Source organism: Somniosus microcephalus, chromosome 11 (genome assembly GCF_052327205.1).
Source record: "Somniosus microcephalus isolate GS21.2 chromosome 11, FLI_Smic_1.0, whole genome shotgun sequence".
In the NCBI taxonomy this organism is placed as follows: Eukaryota; Metazoa; Chordata; class Chondrichthyes; order Squaliformes; family Somniosidae; genus Somniosus; species Somniosus microcephalus.
Window position 1 is genome coordinate 56,998,816 of NC_140997.1, and position 26,422 is coordinate 57,025,237.

General features: G+C 46.7%; 1 protein-coding gene across 5 annotated transcripts in view; it reads right to left on the minus strand.

The window, feature by feature from the left end:
- The window catches only part of mrtfba (myocardin related transcription factor Ba), a 320,882-nt gene that overhangs the window by 72,542 nt on the left and 221,918 nt on the right, over nt 1-26,422 (minus strand). For all 5 annotated transcript variants that reach the window (XM_086000754.1, XM_086000755.1, XM_086000756.1 and 2 more), the window contains one exon: nt 17,719-17,784. In XM_086000754.1, coding sequence (XP_085856880.1) covers nt 17,719-17,784 — 66 coding nt within the window. The remainder of the gene's footprint in view (nt 1-17,718; nt 17,785-26,422) is intronic.

Sequence of the window (26,422 nt, forward strand, 5' to 3'; positions counted from 1 at the left end):
TTGCACTGCCCGTTTCCCTCAATATAAAACTTAGCAAATTTTGTATGCTCGTTTGTTAACCCAACAGGCTTTCCAAAAGTATGTTTAAATTACTGTAACTACTGAACTGAGGTTAGGACAGTTTTTTTTTAGCTATGCGTCATCTCACTGTAATTGTTGAATACTTTTGGTGCTGTGACATTGCAGGTACTGGTTTGACCCTTAGAATGTCATCAACCGGCAGCACTGAGCTGTACTCCAGGCTCCTTATCTCACTCGAGTTATACAAAGTGGCGCTCTGAGCATCAATGCTTACACAATCATGCAGAGCTAATCAGGTGTTCAAATGCTGGTTAGATTTCCTGCACAAAGCCAGTCGCCTCTTTGCTAACATTAAAATATGTTTAAAAATAACATTTTAAGTTCCAAAGGGGTCTAATAACCTTTGAAAGTTTGCTTTACATTGCAACAGTGAAGCCAAAACAGTGCCAGACCTCCGTTCAGAATTTGATGAGCTTGTGTGCCATTAGATTGATGGCTTTAGTCCTCAGTTCTGCTGCAATTTTGGCACCATTAAAACTGTGCATGGTTAATGCAAAAACTGCAATATGACTGCATCACTAACTCTATGCAATGGCCCAGGGTGATCGCATTTACTTGCATCACCCATGCAGCATTTGATACACATAGAAGAGCAGATAATGATGCTAATACTCAGTACTGGCTTTCCAGACTATTCACTGATCTCCTTCTTCTACCTTACAAGAAAAGACAACAGGTAAGATTGTGCCTTTAAGGAGGGATTGCGTGTTATTCCACATTTTAATTGCTGCTCCTTTTAAAATGAAGTGTGCACTCTCCTGCAAATATGAATACTATTTCATTTTCAAATCCTGTGGAATGAGAAAAGCATCTGAGAAAATCAGAAGCTGCCCTGCTCTGCAGCCACAAGCCAATGTCCTCAATGGTTCGGTTAGAACACTGATTTGAGAACCTGCAGGTTCTCGATTCACATGTTAGACAGGAAATAAATCAGACTCAGTGGCTGCTTGCATCTAACCGGAAGCTTTGGCTTAAATAGAGGATGTGTAGTCAAACACTTTGAACAGTATAAGGATGTTTGACTGTGAGATTTAATTCACAATGCTTCAAAAGGAGAAATTTGTAGGGCTATGGGCAAAGAACAGGGGAGTGGGAATAGCTGGATAGCTCTTTCAAAGAGCCGGGACAGACACGATGGGCAGAGTGGCATCCTTCTGTGCTGTATGATTCTACGAACATGTGAGAATTAGGTCATAACCTGTGAGTCGTACAGTCACGAGTCAGTCATATAAGCTGCTCTTATATTGTTCTTCAGCCACTGACTGCTGACAGCCACTTGAACTTAAACCTGCTGGATTTCTTTAGACCAGCAGCTAAGAATACTCTTCACTGGGTCCTCCTGGTACTACCGATCTTACTGAGGCTGCTAAAAGTGTTGCTGACATGACATGACATTACTATTCTGCATACGTGCTGGCCAAAATGGTGTGACGAGCCTTGTGAACACAGTGATTATTGAGCATTACAGTTGGTTTACAGAAAGACCACTGCACATTACTAAACTAACTGTGGGTGAGCAACTCAGACTCCCATGATCTGGGCTGCTGTGTTACAAGTAGCTATAGTCAACAAGTCAAATATCAAACCCCATTTTCAGTGTATGTGATTTTTACAAACTATAAAAATGTGTTGGATTTTAACATTATGATGAACTGTATTTTAAACCTCCCTCCCCCAATAGCATCATTGCAATTTGGCATATAATGTATTGGGGACAACTCTGAGCCAAGGTGCAGTGAGGATACTCTCCTGAGACTGGGGCTAAAACGCTAAGGGGGAGAAATTCAGTATCGCCCCATTTGGGGCACAATTATCAGCCGGGCGCAAAGTTTAGCGCCTGCCACTAATTATTGCCTCCGACTGCAAACTTGGCTTTTATCGCCCCTGGAGGTGATTGGAGCGCTAAATCAGGTGCTTCACACCTGTCTTAAGGTGTAAAGGCCGAGGAGCGAGGTGCTACCTCAGAGCGCTGGTGAAGCTCATGTGATGTCAGTTAGCAATGGAACACAGACACAATGGCACCGGCCAGTTCTTAAAGGGGTGGGTTGATCTTGCTCTCCATCCACATCCCTGCTCATTGCAGCCTTGAATCTCGGCCTGGAGAGACCTGTACATCAAATCTGCTGGAAAGAACAATGGAGATATCCAGGGAAAGAGCTCACAGTGCAGGCCCACAGTCTCTTCTAAATCGATACAAGGAAGGGCAAATCAAAATGAACCTGCAAAGTGCTGCTCAGTACCCTAAACTCCTTTACACAGCGTTGAATCTCTCCAGAAGTCTCTCCCTCTATCAGAATGCGTGATGCAAAAATTTCACCAACAAAAAAAGGCAGGAAGTGGTCGCCTTTAAATAGCACTCCCCCAGTCCCTTTCTGACTGCAGAACGCTCCCCTCAACCTGTCGTTGCTAGCGGCAGGCAGTAAGGCAGGGGGCGCCACTCAATATCCAGTCCGGGGCGCTACGCACTCGACTGACGTCACGATCTGCCGGCGCAGGCGATCGTGACAGTAGTGTTTAGCGCCACTGCAAAATGTCTAGTTAATTTCGCGAGCAACGCAAACATCGTCGCGCCCGGGCGCTAGTTGCTTTGCGCCCCATTAGCGTCCTCTTAAGGCGCTAACGGGAGGTGCAAAGCAACTGAGGGGGAAAAATTCAGTTGTTTGCGCCTCCCATTAGCACCTTAAGAGGGCGCTAATGGGGCACAAAGCAACTAGCGCCCGGGCGTGGTGATGTTTGTGCCGCTCGCGAAATTAACTAGACATTTTGCGGTGGCGCTAAACACTACCGCCACGATCTCCTGCGCCGGCAGATCGTGACGTCAGTCGAGTGCGTAACGCCCCGAACCGGATATTGAGTGGTGCCCCCTGCCTTACCGCCTGCCGCTAGCAACGACAGGTTGAGGGGAGCATTCTGCAGTCAGAAAGGGACTGGGGGAGCGCTATTTAAGGGCAACCACTTCCTGCCTTTTTTTGTCTGTGACATTTTTGCACCACGCATTCTGAGAGAGAGAGAGACTTCTGGAGAGATTCAACGCTGTGTGAAGGAGTTTGGAGTACTGAGCAGCACTTTGCAGGTTTATTTTGATTTGCCCTTCCTTGCTTCGCCAGCGGTCTGAGGTAGCACCTCGCTCCTCGGCCTTTGCGCCTTAAGACAGGTGTGAAGCGCCTGATTTAGCACTCCAATCACCTCCAGGGGCGATAAAAGCCAAGTTTGCTGTCGGAGGCGATAATTAGCGCCAGGCGCTGAACTTTGCGCAAGGCCGATAATGGCGCCCCAAATGGGGCGATACCGAATTTTTCCCCCTAAATTTGCAGTCGGAAGCTTCCCGCGGGCAGATGCCTCCGAACCGCAATAAAAGTATGCAGCTATCTGATGGTCCTGGATCCACGGAGACTCGCGCTCCTGGGCCTCTACACGTAGGCCTGCATAGAGGCCCACATATCCCAGGGGCGCACACAGTTCGCCAGCACCCCTGGGACCATGTGGGCCAGCCCAACCAATCAGAAAGGGGATTCCCATTATGCTTATGGGGATTCCATTTAAGTGCAGAATCCCCATAAATTTAATAGGAATCACCCAAAAAACACATTTTTACAGCACTGAAATAAAAAAAAATCACTACATGTTTAAAATTAATTAAAATGCAATTTAATTAAACATTTAAAACAAACATTTAAATTTTTCAAAAATAAATTTAAACATTTTTCAAGGGGCCAAAAATAACAAACTTATTTTACAAGGATGTTAAAAGGATTTTAAAAAAATTATTTAAATATTTATTTTCACCTTTACGCTGGTAAAAGGCCTTACGCCTGCTTTTACCGGGCGTAAGAGTTTCATGGGCATTCGCTGGGCAAGAGTTGGGGAAATAGCGCAACTCTCCGCCAACGAATGTCCATTTCCCGGGGATGCGGAGGAACTGTCAAGAAGATTCTTTACAGAACGCAAGTTCCGGGTCTACGCATGTGCAGTGCATGCATACACCCAGAACTTGCGGGGCAGTTACGGCCGCGTAGGCCACGGAAAATTCAGGCTATTATTTGTGGTACAGCTTTACTAACTAGCTAGCTGTGCTATAGTGTCCTGGTAATACTGGATTTTGACACATAGAGCCAAAATGAGGAAAGTGATCCATTTACCCAGCACTAATATCCTTTACCATGATGAGCCCAAAAAGATTCTTCTCCCAGTTATAAATACCTTATGGCCTGGATATTCCTCGGTGGCAGGGGTGTGGGGGTGGATTTACATTGTTATTTATGCTGGGGGTTATTGCAAGGGGCTACTTTGAAATAAATTAAAAAAATTCCACCCTTGATCTTCAGGGGTCCAGAATCTGATTGCAGACTACACTCCCAGATGGACCCCAGTTCCGCCAGTTGTCAGGGAGGTATGCCTGATGAGATCAGGCGTGCCTTTGTTGATGCTACACCAGATCCCAAATGAGAGAGTCCCTACTCCTGTTATATTGATAGCCTTGTGGAAGCAGAGACTTCAATCCCACATAACCATCCTACCTTCGCCTCACAGCCAGGATCCAGCATATCCAGGTCCTGACGAACCTGTGGCGCTTCTGGCGAACTCTCGCCAAGTTACAGTGGGTAATGGCCCCTACACTGTAAGCTACAGTGAAATAATATTGGCCCCAATCTTACCTCCGAGGGACGAGCTCGGTACGGGGGTGGGGTGAAGTTCGGAACGTGAACCCCTGAAATACGGGTTTCCCGAACGCCTACAATTTTTTTGTGTAGGTTTCCTACCCACAGCCAGCCTGATTAACTGGCTGGCTGCCTGTCAGGCAGGAAAGCCTTCAGCTGTGCTGAGAGCAAAGAGGGGCAAAGAGGAGAGGGGGGCCGGTTTATTGTTAAGCTTGCTGGGCCTGGAGGAAACACTCCCGCTCCACCTGGCCCACAAGCAGTGCTGTAAAGGCACTTACGTTATGGATTCAGCCCTTCTCGCCTCCTTTCACCTGCTGGGTTTCCCGAGGCCTGGGAAACCCGGCCGACCATGGCTAAAAATAGAATCACTGTTAAAATGAAGGTACGCAGCCTCATTAAAATATTTAAATGATCAACCCACCTCCTGGGATTGGATTGGTTGCCTGCCCCTCGTCCCGCCACCGTTAAAACTGGAAGTGGGTGGGTTCGAGTCGGGTTGGATTCCTATTCAGATTTTTAGCTCAACATCCCACCCGAACCAAACCCATCCGTTTTTGGGGATTAAAATTACCCCCACGGTATAAGTTCAAGACGATTCCATTATGTGCGAGGAGCCTCTCAGAATCCCAGAGTTTTTGAAAAAAATACTTTGATATTTTTGGCAATAAATAATATAGTAGATCAGCAGATTTAAAGACTTTACATAAAACCCTTGTTTTCATAAAGGCAGACTTACTGAGCATGCAAAAATGTATGGTTTAAAAGAAATGAAAATTGGTCATGTAAAATTATTTAAATACTAGCTGGGGGTGCCCGGCGTTGCCAGGGCAATTTTGGGCCGCGCGGTCTTCCCTGCCCCTGTCTGTCCCCTCTCTCTGTCCCTCCCTCTCCCCCTCTCCTCTCCCTCCCTTCCCCTCTCTCTGTCCCTCCCTCCCCTCTCCCTGCTTAGTGCCTGAGGCCCGGTGCCGTTGTGATACCGGCCGTGCGGGGCCTAGTGCTTCAGGCCCGGCTGGGCTCTCGGGCCGAGACGGACCCCAGCTGAGCTCCCCCGCGGGTGGCGCGGTTGACGGCCGGCCGCTGCCGCTCCCCCGCCTGCTGTGTGTAAACTCACCTGCCGCTCCCAGAGCCGCAATGTGGGGGTTTGTTTGGCTGGTGCTGTGGCTGTGGGGATGAGAAAAATGGCGGCGAAGTTTCGGGAGACTGGAGGATTAGGTCCCGCCCGTGACGCACCGATTGGTCAACCATCAGGTCACTGAACTATAGGATTGGTCAACCAGCACATCACTCAACGCTAATGAGAGTTAGGATTGGTCAACCGCTAATGAGCGGAGTTTTGAGGATTTTTGAACGTTTTTTGTATACTGTCCGAACAATTTTTGTCTGACCAAAAAGTAAATACGCCTATGAGACTCCCCTAATGATATAACATATGTGTAGGATCGCTCTATAACTTTTGATTGTATAGCCGGACAGACAGACAAACAGACAGACAGACAAACAAACTCTTTTTTATATATATATATATATATATAGATGCATGGAAATTTACCCTCTCCCTTATTCTTTTGAAAATGAAAACTATGGATTGTCCCATAGACATCACTTATAATTACTGGTATGGAAAAATAAGGTCAAGCCTTTTGTAGTCTTGGAAAAAAAAACCCTAAACATTTCAAGCTGTCTACCACCATGTAATTAACTCCAACACCCACTCCAACTGGCATGGCCTGGAATTAACTCCTGTCCGGACATTGCTAAAATGTTTGAAACGTGCGTGTACATTACTAATACCAGTTGATTTAATTTAAGCAATACGGAGCTGTATTGGGTTTCTGCTTTCTATACTGAAAATGAGCCACTGAATGCTGCACAAATAGAGTTAAGCGATAACAACATCATGCATTTATATAACGCTTTAAACATACAAATAAAAATCCCAAAGCAGCTTGTAAGGAGGCAACAACTGGTGTCTTGATGGGCCCTTTGGAGAATGCTAAGAGAGGCATAGAGGGTAGGTGTGGTCTTATTCAAGGGGGATTCAAGCCTGGAACGGTGGCAGGAGACTACGAAGGGAGAGGGGTAGAAATCGGATTGGAGGAGGCGGGGGGGGGGGGGGGGCGTTGAGTACCCAAGAGGGGAGAAATAAAAGGTGGTATGACTGAGTGACAGGAAGGTGAGGAGAAAGAAGGGCCCAAACAGGGTCAAGAGAAAAAAGAGAGATAGAAGGAATGGGCTCAGGTCCAAAGCAGCAATCAAAATGCACACACAAATAGACACCGAGGGAATTTGGGTTGCATCTGCACAGCAGAGATTGGAAGTGACCTGGTTGTAAACAGAGGACATTCCCCCGTAGCCAGGTGCTTGGTATCAGATGGATCAAAAATTGTTACACTTGGTACCTCAATGTTACAATAAAATGTTACACTATCCAATTAACTATCAACCCACAGGTGCAAAGCTTCACTGGATCAACAAACACACCAAACACTAAAGCACTCCACAAAGCAACACTTGTCCTTTTAACCCAGTCTCCCTCTGTGAGTTCAGTGGGTAGAGGCACTGATCCCGGCTCTGTCCCGATTCCCTAATGGTTCACTGGGAAAAGGCACCTAGTCTGTGCTGAGTGTCCGATGGGCAGTGGCACTGCTTGCTCTTAGGCTGCCACCAATGCCCCTCTGTAGCTATCAGTAGGTACCAGGCAGGATTTCCCCTGCATAGAGAATGCAACCACCTTTGATAGGTGGCTCCTCACTCAGATAGGGAACATAAATGAATGGGGATCAAAGAAAGGTTGATAACAATCTGTGATATTCAGAGTCACTGCTGCAATGCTCAGTATCACTGCGCTCCCCTAAATACAGCTACCGTTTAAATTTTATAGTAACAAAAACAAATTCAGAAATCTATAAAAACCAGAGGGCTGGAAATTGCAGTTGGAGGCTTCTCACGGGCGAATGCCTCCGAACCGCAAGAAAAGTACGAACCCACCAGTAAAACTGTGGCAGCCAGGTTGCTGGCCGTAGAAAACCCAGGTGCTACTTTTTAAAATGTTTCAAACGTTGCTTATGGGCAGGAATGCTCCTCCTGACCCCATAAGGATATCTCAGGATATCACTGCCGCCGCCCCCCCAACTCCTGATCGCAGATTTTCTGATCCCTCTCATTGAATACTCGCGCTCCTGGGCCTACAGGCATAGGCCTGCGTAAAGGCCCACAAGACCTGGGGGTACAGGCGGTTCGCAAGCATCCCTGGGATCACGTGGGCCGGCCCAACCAATGATAAAGGGGGAATTCCCGTTATACTTCCCAGAATCCCCATAAGCTTAATAGGAAACCCCTAAAAAACACATTTTAACACTGAAATAAAAAAAAAATCATCACATGTTCAAAATTAAACATTTAAAACAAAAATGTAATTTTTTGAAAAATAAATTTAAACATTTTTAGAAGGGGCCAAAAATAATCTAAACTCATTTTAAAGGTTTTTGAATGTTTAAATCACTTAAAAAAATGTTATTTTAATATTTATTTAAACCCATACACTGGTAAAAAGGCCTTAAGAGTTTTGTGGGCATTTGCTGGGCAGTAGCCAACCTCGTGCCAGCGAATGTCCATTTCCTGAGCATGCGGACGATCTGTCAAGCTGGAACCTGACAGATCGCAAGTTCCGGGTTTTTGCGCATGCGCATCACATGCGGAAACCCGAAACTTGCGGGGCACTTACGACCGCGTACGCTGTGCATACGCCGTCATAGGCCGAGTAAAATCCAGGCCAGAGTTTCTGTTTGGCTTATATTGAGTGCACACACTCTCAGCAGGGATACACCTCACTTGCCTAAACCTGGAGAACTCGGGCACAAGTGGGAAAAAGGCAATTATTAGGAAACCCAAGTGTGTATAGTGATACAGCCAGAGCTCAGCCAGCTTAAACTGCACAGCAGAGTACTGCTAATCTTTCTGTTGCCTGTCCAACTAGCACAAGCCTGTCTGTTCAACACTGGATTGCATGCTTGGCCTGTTTTTTTAATAAAACTCACAAGTGTTTGTTTAACATGTGTTAAATCGTTAAATAATAGTACTGGTGGTATGGGATGGAAATCTGTGATGGAATAATCATACGTGGGTTCTGGATGGAGTGGACTGGAGGGCCAAGCAGCCTTCCAACTACCATACTCCCAAGGGCAGTGGAAACTGCAGCATGAGCTGCACATGCTGACAGGTGAATAAATCTTGGGGGGAAGGGGAGAGTCCGTGAAACTTGCAAAATAATGTAAAAGTAAATACAAATCACAGATTGAGAAAGCTCAAGACCTTGATTTTTACGGAGAGGGGAAGGTTTGCGCGAGCCCAGTAGTGGGCAGCGCACAGGTCAGGGACGTGGAGGCCGAGCCTATCTTAACGACAGGGCCTCATTTAAATAACATTTCCTGGCGTCTTGCCCGACACCCAGCTAGATTCACTACCTAGCCGCCGATGGGTGCGAGCAGGAATTTTTCCGCAGGAGGCCGCAGTCAGTGAGCCGTCGGATCGGTCAGCAGCAGTCAGTGGGAGGAGAGGTTCCAGAGCAATCACGGTTGGATTGGGGAGAACTGGGAATTCCATCGCGTTAAGGATTGGGGGGAGGTTGCGAATTCCATCATGTTAAGTGAGCAGGGGAGGACTCCGGCTTCTCCTGGCCTACAAGGAATTCAAAGAGAAGGAAATTGCGTACAGTATGGGACTCCCCTGCCTTGACGTTAATTTACGACTTTTGCATTTTAAGTAGGCCCCTGCTTGCTTTTAGCGGGAGCCTTGTCGAGGGCCTGAATTGCCGCCATTAGTATTACAGCAGACAGGGAACATGGCCTTTTGAAGGTGGGATTTTGATTTTCCTCTTTCCTGTCCGCCGGTGTGAAGGTGGGGGGGGGGGGGGTGGTGTTGGTGGTGAGTTAAAATCGAGGTCTAAATTTTGGTTGGGGGTGGGGAGGAGGGTTGAGTTCTTCTTACAAAATTTGCACTTCCGTTCAGTTCAGGGGGCGTTACAGTAGGGTTATTTGCTGTAATGGCCAGGGGATGCGGAGGAGATTAACGTGTGAAAAGTGCACTGTAGATTTTAAATCACTCAAATGCCATTAGTTTTCAGCTATCAACACACTAAAATGTACATTACTAATTGACTTAAGTGGCTTTGTACCTACATATCTGCCAGCTGTGTAAACAATGAGGAATTATGGAATACCAGGTTTTCATGCAATACAGAATTTTGTCACTTATGAGTTTGGAAAACATTTCTCATTCATCGACTAAAAAACTGGATATCCCACTGTAATGTATTATCACATGGTTTGTCACATGGCTTAGTATGAGCATGCTCAGTTCGCTCTGGCCTAATAAACAAGCTCATGGACTAGCAACTCATCATGTCTCTGTCCTTCATTTGTTCTACCCACATATATTACATTTTGGTGATGAGAATGGGATCCCAAAGCCATTTTTAGGGATCATGGAAGAACAGTGTTCAACCATCCAGTGGACAAGTTTAAGGTGAAATTGTGACACCTAAACTGAATTTTTTGCGATGTTTTACTGTTAATGCTGATGCAGAATTGTCTGTGCTTCGCCTTCGTGTGTATGTATACACAGCAACAGCGGTGTTGATTCTCACAGGTAGCGTGCTGAGTCACTGTTAGACGGGATCAGGATAATCATGGCCGCGCCTACGGGATTCATCAGAAGCCTCAGCATGTATGACCGAGCTCGCGAACCATTCAGTTCTTACATTGAGCGGATGGAGATGTTTTTAGGGCCAATAACATTATTGAGACCGAAGGTGTAGATGAGAATGTTCAAGCTCAAAATAAAGTAATTCGTGAATGGAAGAAAGCAATTTTTCTAATGGAGATTGGGCCAGATGTCTACGGAACGTTGACAAGCCTACTCGCACCAGGGAAAGTGAAGGATGCGTCATTTGAAGACAGTCGAGAAACTCGAGGACCATTTCGACCCAAAGCCATTTGAAATAGCAGAGCGCTATAAGTTTAGTACCAGAAACCTCCTTCTTCTTCTTCTTCTTCTTCTTAGGCAGTCCCTCGGAACCGAGGATGACTTGCTTCCACATTAAAAATGAGTTCTCAGGTGACTGATGAGTCCAATGCGGGACCTACAGTCTCTGTCACAGGTGGGGCAGACAGTGGTTGAAGGGGCGGGTGGATGGGGTGCTTGGGTTGACGTGCGCTCCTTGCGCTGCCTGAGCTTGACTTCCGCTTGCTCCTGGCGAAGAGACTCGAGGTGTTCGGCGCCTTCCCGGATGCTTCTCCTCCACTTTGTGTGGTCTTGGGCCAGGGATTCTCAGGTGTCGGTGGGGATGTTACACTTTTTCAAGGAGGCTTTGAGGGTGTCCTTGAAGCGTTTTCTCTGCCCACCTGGGGCTCTCTTGCCCCAGGAGAACCAGAAACCAAAAACAAAGTGAAACCGTCAGTGAGTACATTGTAGCTTTTAAAAATCTGTCTTTGCATTTTAACTTCGGCACATTTTTGGATCGTGCGTTGCAAGATAAGTTTGTGAGTGGACTGGTGTATGAGCATACTGATGCGCTATCAATTACTCATAAAAGACGGAGAGTTAGGAGAGTAACTAAAAGGCTTTTATTAGCAAAGAACAGAGCATGCCTCTCGTGGTTGACTGGGTTCCAAGAAGGCAGAGGGCTGCAGAGCGGTCACCTTTATACCTGGGCCTGTGGGTGGAGCCAGGGGCGGAGCCAGCAGAGACATGCTGAGGCATGCATAGGTACAACAGTGTGTAACAACAACAACAACGGTGAACAACAATAACAGTGGTTTACCACATTCACCCCTTGTTTAAAATTGAGTCCGGCGGGGTGAAGTGTACTAAAGGTTCGTGTAAGTAAGTCTATCAGGTGGCCTTGTATGCCGTCCTGATCGTTGTGGTGGCGGCGGTGATGGTGCAGCATCCAACGTTGAATCAGGCGTCTCATTGAGTGGTTGGGTGGTCAATGACGGGTCCTGGGGCTGCGGCATGCCGTCTAGCGGGGTTGGGTTGTGGGTAGTGGTGGATGGCAACGGTAGTGTTTCAGGGGCACCCGAAGGTGCGAGATCTTGTGTGGAGGCTGTGTCCTCCCGCCCATCCGGGTACGCTATGTAAGCGTACTGGGGGTAGGCGTGGGTAGTGGTGGGTGGCGAAGGAGGTGTTTCGGGAGCACCCGAAGGTGCGAGGTCTCGTATGGAGACTGTGTCCTCCCGCCCGTCCGGGTACACCACGTAAGCATACTGAGGGTTGGCATGGAGGAGGCTCACCCTCTCGACCAGGGGGTCCGTCTTATGGGACCTCACGTGCTTCCGCAGTAGGACGGGTCCTGGAGAAGTCAGCCATGTCGGTAACGAGGTCCCCGATGTGGACTTCCTGGGGAAGGAGAACATTCTCTCATGAGGGGTGGCATTGGTGGCTGTACAGAGCAGTGACCGAATGGAATGGAGCGCCGCAGGGAGGACCTCCTGCCAGCGAGAGGTCGGAAGGCCCTTAGATTTCAAGTTTAAAAGGACTGCCTTCCAGACCGTCGCATTCTCCCTTTCCACCTGGCCATTCCCCCGGGGGTTGTAGCTGGTGGTCCTGCTTGTAGCAATACCTCTCGCGAGCAGGTACTGACGAAGTTCGTTGCTCATAAAGGATGAGCCCCTGTCGCTATGAATATAGCTAGGGAAACCGGACAAGGCGAAGAGGTCATTCAGACATTTAATGACCGTGGTACTGGTCATGTCTGAGCAAGGGATGGCAAATGGGAAACGGCAGTACTCGTCAATTATGTTGAGGAAGTACACATTGCGGTCAGAGGAGGGGAGGGGCCCTTTAAAATCGACGCTCAGCCGTTCAAAGGGGCGCGTGGCTTTGATCAGGCTTGCTCTGTCTGGCCTATAAAAATGCGGTTTGCACTCGGCACAGATTTGGCAGTTCCTGGTCATGGTCCTGACCTCCTCGATGGAGTAGGGCAGGTTACGGGATTTGATGAAGTGAAAAAACCTGGTGACCCCCGGGTGGCAGAGGTCATTGTGGAGGGTCTTCAGTCTATCAACCTGCGCGTTGGCGCATGTACCACATGCTAGGGCATCTGGGGGCTCATTGAGTTTCCCGGGCCGGTACAAGATATCGTAATTGTAGGTGGAGAGTTCGATTCTCCACCTCAAGATCTTGTCATTCTTGATTTTGCCCCTCTGCTTATTATTAAACATAAAAGCTACTGAACGCTGGTCAGTGAGCAGGGTAAATCGTTTTCCGGCCAGGTAATGCCTCCAATGTCGCACAGCTTCCACAATGGCCTGGGCCTCCTTTTCGACAGAGGAGTGTCGAATCTCGGGGCCCTGGAGGGTCCTTGAGAAAAAGGCCACGGGTCTCCCTGCCTGGTTAAGGGTTGCAGCTAGGGCAAAGTCGGATGCGTCGCTCTCCACTTGGAAAGTGATGGACTCATCCACTGCGTGCATCGTGGCCCTCGCAATATCTCTTTTTATGAGAGTGAAGGCTGCACAGGCCTCTGCTGTCAGGGGGAAGGAGGTGGACTTGATGAGGGGTCTGGCTTTGTCCGCATAGTTGGGCACCCACTGAGCATAGTACGAGAAAAACCCTAGGCATCTCTTCAGTGCTTTTTGGCAGTGGGGGAGGGGGAGCTCCATAAGGGGGCGCATCCTGTCGGGGTCGGGGCCGATGACTCCGTTCTCCACTACACAGCCAAGAATGGCAAGGCGCGTGGTACGAAACATACATTTGTCCTTGTTGTATGTTAGGTTCAGCCGCTGGGCCGTACGGAGGAATTTCTCTAGATTAACATCATGGTCCTGCTGGTCGTGGCCGCAGATGGTGACGTTGTCTAGATAGGGGAAGGTGGCCTGCAGCGCGTTCTGGTCAACCATCCGGTCCATCTCCCGTTGGAAGACTGAAACCCCGTTGGTGACGCCGAAGGGAACTCTGAGGAAGTGGTAGAGACGACCGTCAGCTTCAAAAGCTGTGTACTGGCGGTCCTCAGCCCTGATGGGGAGCTGGTGGTATGCCGACTTCAGATCAATCGTCGAGAACACCCGGTATTGTGCTATCTGATTGACCATGTCAGCTATGCGGGGGAGTGGGTATCATCTAGCTGGGTGTAGCGATTGATCGTCTGGCTGTAGTCAATAACTAGGCGCTGTTTTTCGCCAGTCTTCACTACCACCACTTGTGCTCGCCATGGGCTAGTGCTACTTTCAATAATCCCTTCCTTCAGGAGTCTCGCTACCTCGGATTTAATGAAGCTCCTATCCCCGGCACTGTAACGCCTGCTTTTGGTAGCGATGGGCTTACAGTCGCGGGTGAGGTTAGCGAACAAGGAGCGGGGGGGACTTTAAGGGTGGAGAGGCTGCAAATGGTGCGCGGCGGGCGATTTAAAAGCTGCTGGCTGCAGACTGTGAGTGGGGGGAGGGGTCCGTCGTACGCTAATGTGACACTCTTAAGGTGGCACTGAAAATCCAACCCCAGTAGAACGGCAGCGCAGAGATGGGGCAGGACCAGAAGTTTAAAATTTTTGTATTCTGTGCCCCTTACTGAAAGGGTCACTACACAGTAGCCACCGACGTCCGCTGACTGGGCTTTGGAAGCCAAAGAGATCCGATGGCGCGTCGGCAGGACCGGGAGAGAGTAACTGCGCACCGTGTCGGGGTGGATAAAGCTCTCCGTGCTCCCGCTGTCAAAAAGGCAGGTAGTGGCGCGGCCGTTTACCGTAATGTCCATCATGGACCTGGACAGTTGATGAGGGAAGAGATTGGTCCAGCGTCACGGAGGCCAGCGTATGGTCGAGCGAGTCGATGTGGTCGTCAGATGAGGCGGTGGTTGAGTCCGGGTCCCCCGTGGTTGAAGTTGGAGACGTCCAAGATGGCGGACAAAATGGCGGCGCCCATGATCCCGATCCCCACGCGGCTGGGGGAGCCCAAGATGGCGGACAAGATGTCTGCCCCCACGGTTCGCACGCGGCGCTGCTGGCGTTAGCGGTTTTACCTTTGCAGGCGCTGGCATAGTGTCCTTTCTTCCCGCAGCCGGAGCAGGTAGCGTTTCTCGCCGGGCAGCGTGCTCTGGGGTGTTTTGCCTGGCCACAAAAATAACATTTCTGTGCCTTGGACATCGCAGCAGCAGTTGAAGGTGGCGGTCCCATGACCCAAGGTTGTGGCGTCCACGTTGCGGAGCGGTTAGGGGAGAAGGCGTCCATATTCCTGTGGGCCGCGTCGAGCGAGAGCGCGAGGGACACTGCCTTTCTCAGGTCCATTTCTCCCTTTTCCAACAGTCTCTGCCGGGAGTAGTCGGACCTTAGACCCACGACGAAAGCATCTCGGATCAGTCCCTCCGTGTGTGCTGCGGCTGATACTTCTTTGCAATCGCAGCTTCGGCCGAGTATCCGTAGTGCCCGTAGGAAGGCCTCCACCGATTCCCCGGGCTGCTGTCTGCGGGATCTTAAGAGGTGCCTGGCATAGACCGTATTTACCGGGCGTGCGTATTGCCCTTTTAGCAGATCGATAGCCGCCGCGTAGGTCGTCGCGTCCTGGATTGTTGTATAAACTTGGTGGCTCACCTTTGAGGCCAGGATTTCCAGCTTGTTTTCGTCCAGGGTCACAGTTGAGGCTTGCAGGTAAGCCTCGAAGCAACGCAGCCAATGCGCGAATTTGGTAGCCGAACCCGCTTCTTGGGGGTCTAGGTCCAGGCATGTTGGTCTGAGGGCTCGCAGCAACTCCTGTTGCTCAGCGTTTGGTGCAGCAGCCTGCTGCTCAGCGTTTGTTGCCAACATTTTGTTTTTGCGAATAAAATTGATGTGCTATCAATTACTCATAAAAGACGGAGAGTTAGGAGAGTAACTAAAAGGCTTTTATTAGCAAAGAACAGAGCATGCCTCTCGTGGTTGACTGGGTTCCAAGAAGGCAGGGGGCTGCAGAGCGGTCACTTTTATACCTGGGCCTGTGGGTGGAGCCAGGGGCGGAGCCAGCAGAGACATGCTGAGGCATGCATAGGTACAACAGTGTGTAACAACAACAACAACGGTGAACAACAATAACAGTGGTTTACCACACATACACAGTCCAAGTTACTGAACACTCCGAACCTAATGTTTGACATAGCATGCAAGATCTAAAGCAGGAAGTAAGAACCATTCTAGTGGCAATGCAAAGCAGCGACAACAAAGGGGAGGAACTCACAATATTGAAGTGAACACACCTGATGTTGAAGAATTAGCCATCTATAGTATCTATGCCACTAGCAGCAACACTAGCAGTCGAAAGAAAGACTTCCGTATAAAACTTTTGATCAACGAGCAATATATTGATGTGTATCGACATGGCGGCAGACTGCTCTAACATGAGTAAGGACACATATGAGAGTAAGTTTAATCAAATACCACTTACAAAGAATACTGTAGAGTTAAAAACCTATTCCGGAGAAATCCTGGAGACATGTGGACAAATGGAATGAACAGTTCAGCACAATAGCCAGTCAGTAAAGTTGCCTGTTATTGTTGCAAGCTAAAACAGGCCAACCCTCATGGGCAAATACTGGTTGAGAAAGTTAAAACTAGACTGGAAAAACATCTTCAGTGCAGATGCTTCAAAGAAGCGACTCGACACAATGGTAAAAATATATGAAAGCATGTTCACAGACTGTTATGAGGGCATCACTGGGTATGACGCGCATATCCGCATCAAGTCCAATGTAAAGCCTGTCTATTGTAAGGCAAGGCCAGTCCCCTATGCGTTGAAAAGTTGGGTGGAGGAAGAGCTAGCGAAGCTCAGAGAATGGAGTGCTAGTAAAAACTGACAAAAGTGAATGGGCTACCCCGATTGTGGTAGTGCCCAAAGCAGACAAAACTGTACGCTTGTGTGGTGACTACAAAGTTACTATCAACCAAGCAGTTGACGATGAACAGGATCCGTTACCTACATCATAAGAATTGTATGCCGCACTCTCTGGGTCAAAGGTTTTCTCCAAGCTTGACCTGTCGCACGCTTACGCTCAGCTAAATGTCAACAGTATCTCACCATCAACACACACAAGAAACTTTACTCATACATCAAGCTGCCGTATGGTGTAAAGTCCGCTCCCAAAATCTTCCAGGCTACGATGGATAAGATTTTGCAGGGAGTTCCAAATTGCTTATGCAATCAAGATGATGTGCTGATCGCATCAAGCAGCGAGGAAGAAAATCTAGAAGTGTTAGATTTAGTGTTTCAAAGGTTGAAGGCCCACAATGTCAAATTGAAAAGAAGCAAATGTGCTTTTGTGCAGCTCGAGGTTGTGTACCTTGGTCTGAAAGTTGATGCAAATGGCTTGCAACCAGTGAAGGAAAAGGTTGATGCTATCATCATTGCTCCAAAGCCACAGAACGTGTCTGTGTTAAGATCTTTCCTTGGAATGGTCCAGTACTACTCACGTTTCTTACCTGAGTTAGCGACCATGTTAGCTCCATTGCAAGAGCTCCTCAAGAAGGATGTCCAGTGGAAGTGGACAAAAGCGCAACAGGAAGCTTACGACGCTTGTAAGGGAAGTCTCTCTCGCAATGCTCTACTTGTGCACTAGGACAAGGAGCGTGAGCTTAAGTTAGCATGTGATGCTTCTAGCTATGGTGTGGGAACGGTCATAAGCCACGTAATGGATGACGGCCAAGAGAAACCAATCGCGTTCGCATTGCGAACCCTCACAGAGTGAACTGAGCATGCTCATACTAAGCCATGTGACAATACATTACACCCACCATTATCCAAAGTGTAATAATAGCACCTTTGGGAGTAAACTTTATAACAAAATTCAAGATATGCATTAAATCCTAGAGAAGTTTTACTGCTTCAGTAAAATCCTATTGCATCTTTTGATGAAATAATCATTCTACTTAGTGTCATCATTCTACTGTAATATCTACTTAGTGAAGGTGTGTATGACTTGTATTTTATTTTTTATTTTATAAATTTACAAGAAAGATGCTTACGTGGCATGATTCCCTGGTCCACCAGCTGTTCTCTTGTCCGTCTCTGCTGTAGTCTTAATTGAAGTACTGCCAGGGAAAGGAAGGAAAAAACAAACAAAATCAATACAGATAAAGTGATCTGCGACAGCCTATAAACAACACATTAACGGTGTGGAATATGGGAAGTTAGACTGGAATTCAGTTTCTCTGATCACTGTGGTAGTGATCATTCGCTAGTGATGGTTAATCTGACCTTGCTAAACAAGTTGCTACATGTGTCAGAATGGCTGCCTTCATTTAAAATGATCAGTGGGGTTTCTATTGCCTTGGTCAGGTTACAGGTATGATTCCTCGAACATAGTTTACTGTTTCAGCATGGGAAAGAATTTCACTGCCTGTTCAGTCCATACACCTGCAATCTGCACTGGGCAAAGGACGCCACAGTTCATAAAAGTATAAATCAGCGACAAAGTTGACTGTTGCCAGTTTCTGCAAATATGGCTTTACAGTATAGAATGGTCTAAATCTAGAAACAAGAACTCCTGGACCAATAGATAACACTGCAGCTGGGAATGCCTGTGAACCTGGGACATTCTGAAATTGGACAAGAAACAGAGCACTGTCACCTTTTTTTCTGGTTGTTTGCCATTTATTTATCTTCCGATCTCTCCTGATTCTGACTCACTTACTGGGGTACAGTTCCACCAGCAGCAGTTGCTATCTGGTATTTCACCCAAGAGGCCATATTCATGTGTAAGCCTCGACAGCGAGTATCTGACTGTAAAGACATCTCAGCCAAGCCCAATCCTTCTTCAGCCGGCATTCACAAGCACATGTTCTCCTTAGGGATCTCTTTATGGCAATTATTAAGAACAGGAACTAATTTTTCCTCTTCAAATTTAAAAGCACTGTGGCCAATTGTAGCACCCCTACCAGTGACCTGGACAGCAAACCTGGGAACTTGCTGGTTAGGTTAGGTTAGAAATTGACACTGGAAATTTCCTCGGGTGTTCTCCCGATCAGCCGCCACAAGTCCGGTGGAAGATTGGCATAAAGCCTATTTACAGGTTATCCGGGGTTTCCGCCAAAAATACGATGGCCATTCTTTTGAAACATAGGGCTGAATTTTGCCGGCACTCAGAGGGCGGGTTCGGAAGCTGTTTGTCAAAATGGCAGTGATTGGCAGCGGGGCGGAAGTCTGCTCTGAACCCACCTCCTTGTTAATTTCCCAGCACTAAGCGGCAGGTTAGGCAATTGAGATACTGAAGAAGCTGCTTAAAGGTATTTTTTAGGTCCCAACGATTTTTCATGTTTTTTTTACAAGGTTCCCGGCGCTCCGGGATCAGGTAGGTGTGTCGGGTTCTCAATGACTCTGCATTGCTGTGACTATGACAGATCGCTTCTGTCATCATAACTTCAGCTGCCATCTATTCTATCAGCATCGGTGCCCTTGAAAACATCTCACCTTGGTCCTCAGAATTCCACCACGATCAGCCCCAACACCAACATCACTCGGCACACCGGCAGCACCAACAACAGCACCAACCTGCTCCACAATCACCTGATGCTGCACAGGACACAAGCACCCAAGCACATTGCTGCTCGGAAGGCCAGGGATGGCTTCACCATGGCCAGATTTACTTCACTTGACGCTGTACACCCCGGCTGCCACATGATGCGCCAGGTTGGCACCACCCCACACCAACACCATAAAGCATCCCTACAATGTCCAAGCCATTCCTTTCACACTCATCACCATTTGTTGGGGGGCGGGGGGGGGTAACATTATGTCTCACCATTCACTGCAACTCACTAAGCCACTTCCAAAGATGCACACAAATCTGTCCAAGAACACAGTGTTGAAAAGAAAGATTTCAATGTTTGACAACACATTAACAGAAACTTTACATGAACATTAGCGATAACACTCAACTGCCTACCCTTGTGTGTTGTTAGTTGGTATGATTGGACAAGGATGAGGGTGAGTGTGAGGGGTGGCTAGTGAGATGGGGATGTGATAATGTAGATAGAGAGGGATGGGTGGAAGTGCAAGGTAAGTTGGTGTGAGTAAGGATGTGCAGGAGTAGGGTAGGGAAGGCAGAGTGATGGGGATGTGATGAGTGACACAGCAGGATGAGGTTGAGCGTAGCTTTGCAGTAACGTTTTGTGATCTACTGAGATCATTGAAAGGTTTGCACCACTGCAGCCAGGTCCTCCTGATGACATCCCTGCTTGTGTCCTCCTGTGCAATGTGCAACCAGGCTGCGTTGGTCTCCTGGGGATCTCTTCCACCTATTGGAAGGGAAGAGAACCTCTCTGTGTGCTGTGACTCCCTCCATAAGTATATGGAGGGAGTAATGGGAGAGCCTGGGTGCAGCCGTGCACCTCTGTGCAGTGCTGGTCAGTGTTTGCAGCACCTCAATGCTGTAGAACACTGACAACACAAATGTCAAAATGATTGTGGACATGGTCCCTTTAAGGAAACTGGCCGATGACGTGTCATCAAATGATGTCATCAGATCCGCTTCCTGTTAATTGGCCGGGAACCTCGCAGGGTGGGCTTAAGAAGGCCAATCAATGTAAAATCATGCTGGAGGCCGGGATCGAGACAGATGTGGGGTCCCCACATGCCGCAGACGTTGCCCGCCGAGGTTGGAAAAATCCAGCCCCAAGTCACTGATGTAATGTAGGGAAACATGGCAGTCAATTTGTGTACAGTAAGGTCCCACAAACAGCAATGAGATAAATAAACAGATATTCGTTGAGGGATAAATGTTGCCAAAACTCCAGGAGAGCTCCCCTGCTCTTCTTTGAAGATGGAATCACTTGAGAGGGTAGATGGGGCCTCGGTTTAACATATCATCCAATTGATGGCACCTCTGACTGTGCAGCACTCCCTCAGTACTGTGTTTTAAGTCTCTGTATAGGACTTGAACCTACAGCCTTCTGACTCAGAGGTGAGAGTGCTACTACTATGCCAAAGCTTAGGTCAAAAAAAATACTACAAATGAGGTGGATTTACTGCAGATTAAAGTGCTCTACATTTAATGATGTTATGACATCATAGAATATGCATTTTCTTTATGAGGCAAAATAAATCATGGCTCTGTAGCTATTCTCATGGCTGTGAATGTAAGGGCATTTTTAATTGGTTACTTTAAGATTCTTGCTCATTGGCAACCGTGCTGTTGATAGTTGTTAGAGGAATGTTTGTTGTGTTGTGTGCAATTTTCTATAGTGTATGGAATGCATGCCTGTAAAAAAAAATTGTACCTCACGGGTATTCTCACGAGCCCAGTGTATTAAAAAAAACATACCTGACAAATTGACTTCCCAGTGCTTAGATACTACTTGTAATCGAAACACTTTCCTAACATGAAATCTGAAGGTGCATTCTGGAACTTCTTGTGGTGCTTAGTGACCGTATAATTGCCACGTTGGTAATTTACCTCACATGTGGAAACCAGCTTCATTACAATAAGCGATCCCACCATTATGCAACCACTGTAAGAAGGTATTTGAAGTGAAGGGTTGTAATCCTAAAGTGGGTTTGGGCAGGTAAATAGCTACCAGACTACACTAATCAAGTAGCAGTGTGGCTGATAAATAAACTGCGTTTAATGTTTATTCTTTAATTAGGATTGCTAATTGATCCATATTCCATGGTTTTACACCGTACATAGCACAGATACACGATTTTAGAATTAGACTGCAGAAATTAAGAAAATTTGTAACTTAATTGAAAAGATGAAACAGCATTAACTATATGGTTGATGGTGGGGGGGTTGGTGTTGCATAAATTAGACACCAGAGCCTCGATTTTAACTCGGGACGCGATGTGAGGTCCGGGCCATTTTAGTTCCTAGGCCTCATTACCATACTCCAGGCCTGACCCACGTGAACCTGACGGGAATGACTTGGAGGCTGGCAAGCGGGAGCGACACGAGAGCGGCAGGAGGCCGCTCACTGGAGACTTGCAGGAATGGTCCCCGGTAGTCAGGTAAGTGCGTCAGTGGATGAGGGGGGAGGGCCGACGCGATCGCAGTCGGGGGAGGGAGGCCTGGGACAGAAGAGGCCCGAGGTTTGCTTATGGAACCTGTAGGAGTACGCCTACTCCTCATGGCCCACAAGGAAACCTTAAAAAAAAAAATTAAATTTACCTATTTTCTTGGCCCTCTTCTGGGCCTGCTGCTACTTTGGGCCTGTTCCTCGCGAGCCCGGTACTGGGCACCAAACGCAAGACTGAGCGTTAAATTGGCATTGAGTTCTGAATTGTGTCATCAGACCCAATCCTTTTCACTTTAATGAGACACTGCCTCTATTTTAACTCCAGCATGTCTCATTCTCATCGGGTGCGGTGAGGGGGTTAAATTGTCCCTCAGATGCCAGTCAGACCTAAAAGAGGGTCAAGTATGATTTCACAACGGCTTTACAAAAAATAAATTTTAAAAATCAATTCTCGTAGGCTGCAAAATACATAGTAGGCCAAGAGTTTTATTATATCATAAACACGCAAACGGGATTTTAACTTAGTCCCAGGCTTATCCACTTGTTATAAATTGTTGTGCTTTTATTATCTTCAGTCAACACACAATTGAGTAGGAAACTTGGCTGGAGATTTACTTTTTTTTTAAGTATAATTTTTATTGCATGCCAGAAGCCTCACACCCATAACTGTCATTATAAATAGCTCCAAAAATAGCTGGGAATAAACGTCTTGGGTATTTGTTGGGTAGATATTTTCAGCACTTAAGCCATCTTATTGCTATGTGTTGTGTTACACTGGAACATGAATAACATCCCACATCTTGATCCCTCTATCAGTTGGTACCAGACACCCATCGTCAGAGGTCAAGCACCTAAATGGACTTTGCACACATGCAAAAAATTTGCGAAACACACTAACGATATCTTAAAATTGAGTCTCTAGTAATGTGGAGTCCCAGATACCTATAAACAGAGACAAGAAAACCAAGCTCTTACTGTTAAAGATCTGGGAAGTTTCTGCAGGCTGAAGAGTCATCATTTTTATTTGAAATACCCTAATAGAGTCTTATCAGGTCTTCAACACTTCATGTTCAGACTCATACCAACAAATTTTAAAAAAATACCCAAACTCTTAAAACACATTTTTATCCAGTGCACAGAGTACTCAAAGGTAAGCACAGTATTCAATATTCAATACCACAGATCAGCAAAAATAGAATTGATCATTTCCCATGTCAAAGCACCATATTTGGATTTGTTGTTAATGTGCTACAAGCTGCGTCTAACAGCTAATTTAAATTTCTAGTCAACGGAAATAAAAAAATATTGGGAGAAATGTGAAGCAGAATGCCGATTCGCTATCACCTGTTTTATAGTGATGTGCAAAGTCAAAATCTACCCTATTGTGTGGGAAACCGCACCATTATTGTATAAAATTGCATATGTTAACTTAAATGTAACCCTGATTTCTGAGATTGCAACGGTGAGAGATTATGGTAAAAATCCAAATTCTTCTCAATTTTGACAGTACTACGCAACATGGAGAGGCCTCAACAATAATGTAACTTTTGAACAGTTCAATTGAGTCTCCACATAAAGATCACACTTTTAAACGTTTCAAAACTGAAATGAGTTAATATTAATTTTGTTTATAATAGGAATTTCCAGCTTGAACAACAGAAAATTCCTGATAGCAATAGGCCTCAACGGCACAGTCTAATGTTAATTTAGTTGTTTATGCTAAAACAAAATTGAATTACCCATTTACTTGCAATTCCCATTTTAATGCAACCATTTCTATACTCCAGTTTTTTTATATATGTAAGTGTGGCGCGCAGAAATCCTGCTTTAATGAGACATTTCACCTTTGAACCGGAGGTGTCCACCTTCCAATCTAATTGGGTTCATTGGTCAATGTGCTTGAAAACCAGTTTGACCTGGTTTTTAAGTCAACTTTAAAAGTTTAATAGTGTTGTGTAGAAGTCAAACTGCTTTTCAAGATGGCGCAATAAAAATAGCACCGTGACTTGGTGCATGAGCATGTGGATGTTTTGAACAGCATCAAGGAATTGGAGAGTCAAAAGCTAGTTGCACAGAAGCATGGCATTTCTGAATCTCAAGTTTCTAGAATTTTGAAAAGATTTTTATGCACTGGAAGGGAAAGTGATTTCTAATCTCCACCAACAAAAAAAATCACAATTCTTCGCAGCATGAGAAATACTCATGAGGTGCAAGAATTTTTCTTTAATTTTTAAGATGCTATACAGTATTCACCTTTTTAAGATGTTGTAAGAAATTTAGGCAAACAAAGGTTGTTATGCAGCAGACCAGCCTAGATTTTTGTTGTTTCTCACTTTATAGAAATTCCTGTTTTATCACAATCTTGTGAGGTTGTCCCGGGTGGTTGCAATTAAGCGGGTTTATCTGTATTCCATAGTTTACCAATTTTTAATAAACCAGCACAGGAGGGGTTTTTGCACAATTTAAATAAACCGTTGATTTGAATTGAGTAACTTTGAAGTAACAGGGGTAGACTATACTGCGTGATACAAAATGAACGGACTGTTCGTTTTCCTTCACTGCATTTGCAGCTGGTAGGTGACAGTTGCCTCTCAGATTAATACCAGACCTCAACGGCCAGTGGAATGTAAAAAGGACAAAAATAACCACACTGCTGACTTACACAGTACTAGCTTGAAGATCAATGGTATGTAAACAAATAAAGAAAACTTTATGAAGGTTTACTTTATGTTATGTCAAGAAGCTAAAATAGTACAGAAGCATTCCCAACAAAAGCAGCATTTAAAACAAATCATTACTGAGGCTTGAAAGTGCTGAGATATAAACTTGTATATTGATGGTAGCATGTGTCTCTAAATACTGATTACATTTAGTCAAAACATCGAGAACAGGCATAACTCACTGTGAATTTATTATTTATCTAGATGTGATGGGGAAATGGGCCTGCATCTGGCAGATATCATTTAATATAGGTAAATGTAGTCTTATGTGCATAGGTAGGGCCAAGGCTGTTGAGCAGGAGAAAATGCTAGGTGTTATAGTGCCTGAATCTCTGTAGGTTCACAACCAGTGCTGCAAGGCTATAGCAAAAGAAAAGAAAGTGCTGGGATGTATTGTCAGGACGATTATACCCTGTATATAAAAATAAAACATACTGGCCAAGTGCTTCCGCTTTGGAGCAATCGGCGATCTGGGCGCTAGTTTTCAGATGTGTTTCTTTTTACTCAAGTTTCCGCTCAAACTCATTTGCATATCGCCGCACGTAAAATCTTCCATGAACCAGCACAATCGGGCAGTGTGTTAGAATATAATTTTAAAAAAAGATTTGCATTAAAAAAGATTCCTTGATATATTTAAGAGTGGTAACCGGGTGCAGTTTTATTAATACAGCTGAAAATGGGTTTATCACCAAAAATAAAGGGAGGAAAAATTTGGTTGCTTTGCGCCTCCCGTTAGCGCCCTAAGAGGACGCTAATGGGGTGCAAAGCAATTAGCACCCCGCGGCGCTGCGCTGCTGGCGATGACGTCATCGCCGTGTGCCGCGTCCCGCTCGCGATCTTCGGTAGCGCCCCCTGTCTTACCGCCGGACGCTATGTCCGATGGGCTTACCTGCGGCAAGGGCAGCGCTAGTTAAAGGCGAGGTGCCTGGCGGCCATTTTTGTTGCTGGCCGCCTGCCAGCCCCTGCCCCCGTTGCCGTCCCCGGCCTCCTCTGCAGCCCCCGGCACTCCGTGAGCCCAGCACTTCTCTTGAGTGCCGGGCTCTTTTGCCGGCACTCCGATCCCTGGTGGCCCAGCTGGGCCCCTGGTCATGCTGCGCAAGGACCCTCCCCTTTACGAAGGGAAGGAAGACCTGCAGTACCGCGGTGCGACGTGCCACGATATTCCCTCGCAGCACCCCAAAAGGGAGGCGGGGCGCTTCTAATAGCGCCCCGCTTCCCTCTTGGGGCGCTACCGATGAATTTCGGCCGCGGGGGTGCGCTAATTTTCTCGGGACGCTAAAAGTAGCACCCCGGCGAAGTTAGTGTCCCAAAGGGGGCGCGACTCCATTTTTCCCCCAAGCATTTTTAGTCAGTGTGTCTAGTCCCACCTGTGAGTGACCTGATTTTAAATAACTGAAAATGACTTAAAAAAACGATACAGAAATATTTACTAGTTACATTGGTGTACAGTAGTCAGTTTCTTAGTAAATTAAAATTTTTTAAAGGCTTTTAAAACATGTCTATTAGTGTCCTTGCGCCTAAAAAAAAGCTTAATTTTAAGAGCCTATTTGAAGGCCCGCAAATGGGTGCAATTAGCGGAAACTCGCCATGACGATTAATTCGATCGGGGGGGGGGGGGCTAGTTTGTGGGCGGAGCTGACTTCTAGCGCAATGCTTTGAAACTAGCGCAAAAGGAAACTCGATTTGCACTGGACGTAACTTGCGCTTGAAACTCCTCGATCTTTGGCACGGGTTTGGCCAATTTCGGGCGAATTGCGCTGAAACTCTAGGCCACTATGTAGTCCTGGTACAAGACCCTGATTAAGCCTCATTTTGTAAATCGTGTCCAGTTTTGGTCCCCTCACACTGTAATTGATATAGAAGCCCTGCAAAAGGTTCTGAGAAGGACAACTCGTTTGATACCTAGTTCAAAGGTCCTTAGTTACCACGACAGGCTTACAGAGCAGGGGCTTTTTAATCTAGAAGCATAGGCTTTGAGAAGATTTGATAGAGGTCTT